Genomic DNA, 7500 nt, shown 5'->3' with positions numbered 1-7500 from the left:
ATTTTTCTTTTCTCGGAAATTTCACAACCATTAGAGCTCATGAGCCAGTAATTTGAAGAGAAATTTTTTAGAGGACGTTTCGGTCTGTTGTGGATCACTATTAATGCTCATAGTGGTCCACAAAGGATCGAAACATGGTCTGAAACATCATTTGCATATTGGTGGTTAACAGGGAACCATCCATGGCCCTCTCGAGATTATCAGCTGGTAAGTATAGTGTTGGTCAGGAAACTGGGCAAGTGTTTCCTGACGCAGGTCTTAGTTATATTATGACCCACAGCTGGAGCTTTCGGTCATCTGACCGAGGACTTGCCCTGGCTTACCCCTCCCCCCCTTTAGAAATCATGGTTATGATTATAAACATTATTATATCAATGATGATAATCTTTATTCATCATCATCTGTCACAACTAGCCATTTCTCCTTAATAACCTGATTCTTGCACACTGGTAACCTGACGCTCGCCACCTGTTTCCTTCTCCTATTTACTGTGCACCTGTCACCTTGAATTCGCCACCTGACATTACTCGCCACACTTTAGCCATTTCACCTGACGGACTTGTGTCGTCTTACAGGTGTCGTGGGTTAGACGTCAAGGTGACACAATACACCTGCTGACTGTCGGCTCCACCACCTACCACAGCAACGACAGGTGAGTGTGTGTGTGTGTGTGTGAGGTTCAAACCTCCTAATTACCCTTTACAAAAGGTTCAAATCCCTTAATTACCTTTCACAGAGGTTGCAACCTCTTAATTACCTTTTACAGAGGTTCCAACCTCTTATTTACCTTTTACAGAGGTTCAAACATCTTAAAAACCTTTCACAGAGGTCCAAACCGCTTAATTACTTTTTATAGAGATTCCCACTCCCTTAATTACGTTTTACAGAGGCTCAAACTCCTTAATCACCTTTTTACAAAGGTTCAGACACCTTAATTACCTTTTACATATATTCAAAATGTAAAAATATTTAAAGGTTTGTTTTCGTTTGAATTTTAAAAGGTCTTTCTTGTAAATTATAAACCCTGTTAGACCTAAAACTGACCCTGGTGGATCCTCTCTCTCTCTCTCTCTCTCTCTCTCTCTCTCTCTCTCTCTCTCTCTCTCTCTCTCTCTCTCTCTCTCTCTCTCTCTCTCTCTCTCTCTCTCTCTCTCAGGTACCAGCTGGAGTTTGTGGAGCCCAACAATTGGCAGCTGGTGATCCACGCAGCTGAGGAGACGGATCAAGGCGCCTATGAGTGCCAGGTATCCTCACATCCTCCCAAGATTCGCCGGGTCTTCCTCGCTGTTTATGGTGAGTACTCTTGTCTTGGCAGTCTGTGTTGGTACTCTGAGTACTTTGTGTTGGTACTCAGTGTTAGTACTCTGTCTTAGTGCCATGTTATAGAACTCTGTGTTGGTACTCAGTGTTAGTACTCTGTGTGTTGGTACTCAGTGTTAGTACTCTGTGTGTTGGTACTCGATGTTAGTACTCTGTGTGTTGGTACTCGATCTTAGTACTCTATCTTAGTAATATGTTTTGGTACTCTGTGTTAGTCTCTGTTCTTCTTCTGCTTATTATTATTATTATTATTATTATTATTATTATTATTATTATTATTATTATTATTATTATTATTATTGTTATTGTTATTATTATTATTATTATTATTATTATTATTATTATTATTATTATTATTAATGTTAAATGTAGATGACTTGAAAGTGACTGAATTTGACAGTAAGTTGAATGAACATGTGGGGAAGATGACTGAGTGAATATGACAAGAGGATGACTGGGAGAATATGGCAGGAAGGTGATAGACTGAATATGGCAGGAAGGTGATAGACTGAATATGACAGGAAGATGAATGATGAATGGAGGGAGTGGATAAACTGGAACTACAAACAACTCAAATGACGGGATAACAACGAAAGTGTTTGAAAATGATCGAAAGTGACAGTATAAGTGAGAATGATGGCAGGTACTCAACTGTGACTGCAGTTGATAGACTGTGGGAGAATTTGTTGGTGGATATTGTTGGAGCAAACACACACACACACACACACACACACACACACACACACACACACACACACACACACACACACACACACACACACAAAGACAAAGACAGGATGTTCCAGAGATTGGACACAGTAACAAGGGGTCACAGTTGGAAGCTGAAGACACAGATGAATCACAGGGATGTTAGGAAGTATTTCTTCAGCCACAGAGTAGTCAGTAAGTGGAATAGTTTGGGAAGCGATGTAGTGGAGGCAGGATCCATACATAGCTTTAAGCAGAGGTATGATAAAGCTCACGGCTCAGGGAGAGTGACCTAGTAGCGATCAGTGAAGAGGCGGGGCCAGGAGCTCGGACTCGACCCCCGCAACCTCAACTAGGTGAGTACATACACACACATACACATACGCACACACACATACAGACACACACACACACACACACACATACACACACACACACACACACACACACACACACACACACACACACACACACACACACACACACACACACACACACACACACACACACACACGTCAGACGACAGATATATGCACACAAACTTACCACCGACACTCCTACCACATCTACCGCTGCTGTCACCGCTGCTGTCACCGCTGCTGTCACCGCTGCTGTCACCGCTGCTGTCACCGCTGCTGTATTGCAAGAAGTTAGAAGATAGTTAAAAGTTTGTCTGTGTGGAGAGAAAGAGAGAGAGAGAGAGAGAGAGAGAGAGAGAGAGAGAGAGAGAGAGCATATGTGTGTGTGTGTACTTAATTGTACTCACCTAATTGTAGTCTCAGGGGTCGATACTAGCTCCTGGTCCCGCCTCTTCACTGATCGCTACTAGGTCCTCTCTCTCTCTGCTCCACGAGCTTTATCATACCTCGTCTTAAAGCTATGTATGGCCCTGCCTCCACCACATCACTCGCCAGACTGTTCCACTTCCTGACAACTCTATGACTGAAGAAATACTTCCTAACATCTCTGTGGCTCATCTGAGTCTTCAACTTTCAATTGTGACCCCTTGTTTCTGTATCCCATCTCTGGAACATGTTGTCTCTGTCCACCTTGCCTATTCCACGCAGTGTTTTGTAAGTTATTATTACAACCCAGAAGTCCCAAAGGCCTGTTATCCTGGGTGTAAAGGGAGCAAAATAAACACAGCAGAAAAACTTTTGACTTGTATTATCCTTCACCAATTTAGAACAGAAGTATGTGCACTATATACACTATGTACAACAATAGGTATTAATGCGCTCCACGGTAAGCAAGGCAGAACAGAAGCCACTAGAGAGCAGACCGTGCTTCAACCAGCTCTAGAATGGGAATGACAAGGGCAGACAGGTGAGTGGTACCCACAACACCTCTGCGATTGCTAAAACCATCTTCTCATTGGCTGGAACCTGGGTACTGATTGAACGACGGGGCCCCATCGTCAACCCTTAGTACCTGGTTCGCTGGTTCGGGGAGATAGCCTTTCAATGAGGGTTGTGTACATGCGCCGAATAAAGGTTACGTACTCTTTGCATGCCACAGTCGTTATCATGTCTCCCCTGACCCTCCTGTCCTCCAGTGCCGTCAGGCCGATTTCCCTTAACCTTTCTTCATAGGACATTCCCCTTAAATACTACCACTACCACCACCACTACTACTACTACTACTACTACCACCACCACTACCTCTTCCTGTCTATATACACCCATCCTGCTCTACTTCTCGTTAGTGTGACTTTGTAAATGGTCCAAGTCGGACCGAAACGTCGTCGTAAGCTCCTCTCTTCTATGTGCGGGTTATTTGTGTAACATTCCCCTTAGCTCTGGAACTAGTCTTGTTGCAAACCTTTGCACTTTCTCTAATTTCTTAACGTGATTGACCCGGTGCGGGTTCCAAACTGGTGCTGCATACTCCAGTATGGGCCTGACGTACACAGTGTACAGTGTCTTGAACGATTCTTTACTGAGGTATCGGAATGCTAATCTCAGGTTTGCTAGGCGCCCATATGCTGCAGCAGTTATCTGGTTGATGTGTGCTTCCGGAGACGTGCTTAGTGTTATGATCACACCAAGATCTTTCTCCTTGAGCGAGGTTTGCAGTCTTTGGCCACTTAGCCTATACTCCGTCCGCGGTCTTCTTTTTCCTTCCCCGATCTTCATGACTTTGCATTTGGCAGGGTTGAATTTGAGAAGCCAGTTGCTGGACCACGTGTCCTGCGTCTTCAGGTCTCTTTGAAGGCCTGTGTGTGTATGTGTGTGTGTGTGTGTGTGTGTGTGTGTGTGTGTGTGTGTGTGTGTGTGTGTGTGTGTGTGTGTGTGTGTGTGTGTGTGTGTGTGTATGTGTGTGTGTGTCTGTGTGTCTGTGTGTGTGTGTGTGTATGTGTGTGTGTATGTGTATGTGTGTGTGCGTGTATGTGTGGGTGTGTGTGTGTGGGTGTGTATGTGTGTGTGTGTGTGTGTGTGTGTGGGGTTGTGTGTGTGTGTGTGTGTGTGTGTGTGTGTGTGTGTGTGTGTGTGTGTGTGTGTGTGTATGTGTGTGTGTATGTGTATGTGTGTGTGCGTGTATGTGTGGGTGTGTGTGTATGTGTGTGTGTGTGTGTGTGTGTGTGCGTGTGTGTGTGTGTGTGTCTGTGTGTGTGTGTGTGTGTGTGTGTGTGTGTGTGTATGTGTGTGTCTGTCTGTGCTTGTGTCTGTGTTCAACAGCTGCCTTTACCTTCGCATGCACCCGTGTGCGCCAGTCTGTGCGCCTCTCTGTACCTGTACGTGCAGCTGTGTACAGAACTTCCCTGTCAGTCTTGACACAGCACGCCAGGACAGGTCTACCCTCATTACCCAGGCAGCTTCTTGCAATTCACATGTTTTATATTCCACAGACGTCTAGTCAACACGATTTGTCGACAATAATTCAGGCTCATCTGGTAGACTTGTAAATTTATGTAAACGTCCTTGTGCACATTGTGTATCTGTAAATGATTTACAGACAATCTATTTATTATTATTTTATTAACACATTGGTCGTTTCCCACCATTATGTATCTTGACATCATGTATCTTGATATCATGTATCTTGATATCGTGTATCCTGACATGTGTCCTGATGTCATGTATCCTGACGTCATGTATCCTGACGCCATGTATCCTGATGTCATGTATCCTGATGTCATGTATCCTGACATCATGTATCCTGACATGTATCCTGACATGTATCCTGACGTCATGTATCCTGACGTCATGTATTCTGACATCATGCATCCTGACATCATGCAGCCTGACATATATCCTGACGTCATGTATCCTGTCATCATGTATCCTGACATATATTCTAACAGCATTTTTTTTTTATTAACACACTGGCTGATTCCCACCAAGGCAGGGTGGCCCGAAAAAGAAAAACTTTCACCATCATTCACTCCATCACTGTCTTGCCATAAGGGTGCTTTACACTACAGTTTTTAAGCTGCAACATTAACACCCCTCCTTCAGAGTGCAGACACTGTACTTCCCATCTCCAGGACTCAAGTCCGGCCTGCCGGTTTCCCTGAACCCCTTCATAAATGTTACTTTGCTCACACTCCAACAGCACGTCAAGTATTAAAAACCATTCGTCTCCATTCATTCCTATCAAACACGCTCACGCACGCCTGCTGGAAGTCCAAGCCCCTCGCACACAAACCCTCCTTTATCCCCTCCCTCCAACCTTTCCTAGGCCGACCCCTACCCCGCCTTCCTTCCACTACAGAATGATACACTCTTGAAGTCACTCTGTTTCGCTCCATTCCCTCCACATGTCCGAACCACCTCAACAACCCTTCCTCAGCCCTCTGGACAACAGTTTTGGTAATCCCGCACCTCCTCCTAACTTCCAAACTACGAATTCTCTGCATTATATTCACACCACACATTGCTCTCAGACATGACATCTCCACTGCCTCCAGCCTTCTCCTCGCTGCAACATTCATCACCCATGCTTCACACCCATATAAGAGCGTTGGTAAAACTATATTCTCATACATTCCCCTCTTTGTCTCCAAGGACAACGTTCTTTGTCTCCACAGACTCCTAAGTGCACCACTCACCCTTTTCCCCTCATCAATTCTATGATTCACCTCATCTTTCATAGACCCATCCGCTGACACGTCCACTCCCAAATATCTGAATACATTCACCTCCTCCATACTCTCTCCCTCCAATCTAATATCCAATCTTTCGTTACCTATTTTTTTGTTATCCTCATAACCTTACTCTTTCCTATATTCACTTTTAATTTCCTTTTCTTACATACTCTACCAAACTCATCCACCAACCTCTGAAACTTCTATTCAGAATCTCCCAAGAGCACAGTGTCATCAGCAAAGAGCAACTGTGACAACTCCCACTTTGTGTGTGATTCTTTATCTTTTAACTCCACGCCTCTTGCCAAGACCCTCGCATTTACTTCTCTTACAACCCCATCTATAAATATATTAAACAACCACGGTGACATCACACATCCTTGTCTAAGGCCTACTTTTACTGGGAAATAATCTCCCTTTCCTACATACTCACTATCCTCGTAAGAACTCTTCACTGCTTTCAGTAACCTACCTCCTACACCATACACCTGCAGCATCTGTCACATTGCCCCCCTATCCACCCTGTCATACGCCTTTTCCAAATCCGTAAATGCTACAAAAACCTCTTTAGCCTTATCTAAATGCTGTTCACCAATGTGTTTCACTGTAAACACCTGGTCCACACTCCCCCTACCTTTCCTAAAGCCTCCTTGTTCATCTGCAATCCTACTCTCTGTCTTACTCTTAATTCTTTCAATAATAACTCTACCATACACTTTACCAGGTATACTCAACAGACTTATTCTCCTATAATTTTTACACTCTCTTTTATCCCCTTTGCCTTTATACAAAGGAACTATGCACGCTCTCTGCCACTCCCTAGGTACCTTACCCTCTTCCACTCCAAAACTATATCCCCACCTGCTTTTAACATTTCTATCTTTATCCCATCAATCCCGGCTGCCTTACCACCTTTCATTTTACCTACTGCCTCACGAACTTCCCCCACACTCACAACTGGCTCTTCCTCACTCCTACAAGATGTTATTCCTCCTTGCCCTATACACGAAATCACAGCTTCCCTATCTTCATCAACATTTAACAATTCCTCAAAATATTCCCTCCATCTTCCCAATACCTCTAACTCTCCATTTAATAACTCTCCTCTCCTATTTTTACCTAACAAATCCAATTGTTCTCTAGGCTTTCTTAACTTGTTAATCTCACTCCAAAACTTTTTCTTATTTTAAACAAAATTTGTTGATAACATCTCACCCACTCTCTTAACAGACAACCTAATGTGTAAATACTATAAAGAGACTGGAAAATCCTCTTATTTCTTTAGCACCCTTGCGTCTTTGTAAATAATGTATGCTGGTGATTTAATTTACTAGTGCGTCTGTAAATATGCTAGTGCGGTTTTTGTAAATTTATAGTGCCTTTGT

General features: G+C 43.7%; 1 protein-coding gene across 1 annotated transcript in view; it reads left to right on the top strand.

The window, feature by feature from the left end:
• The window catches only part of LOC128690197 (zwei Ig domain protein zig-8-like), a 176796-nt gene that overhangs the window by 107162 nt on the left and 62134 nt on the right, over positions 1-7500 (top strand). The window contains exons 3-4 of the mRNA XM_070090731.1: positions 576-652; positions 1157-1293. Coding sequence (XP_069946832.1) covers positions 576-652; positions 1157-1293 — 214 coding nt within the window. The remainder of the gene's footprint in view (positions 1-575; positions 653-1156; positions 1294-7500) is intronic.

Source organism: Cherax quadricarinatus, chromosome 32, assembly GCF_038502225.1.
Source record: "Cherax quadricarinatus isolate ZL_2023a chromosome 32, ASM3850222v1, whole genome shotgun sequence".
Taxonomy (NCBI): Eukaryota; Metazoa; Arthropoda; class Malacostraca; order Decapoda; family Parastacidae; genus Cherax; species Cherax quadricarinatus.
The sequence above is the reverse complement of the archived record's forward strand: the minus strand, read 5'-3'. Positions and strand labels throughout refer to the sequence as shown.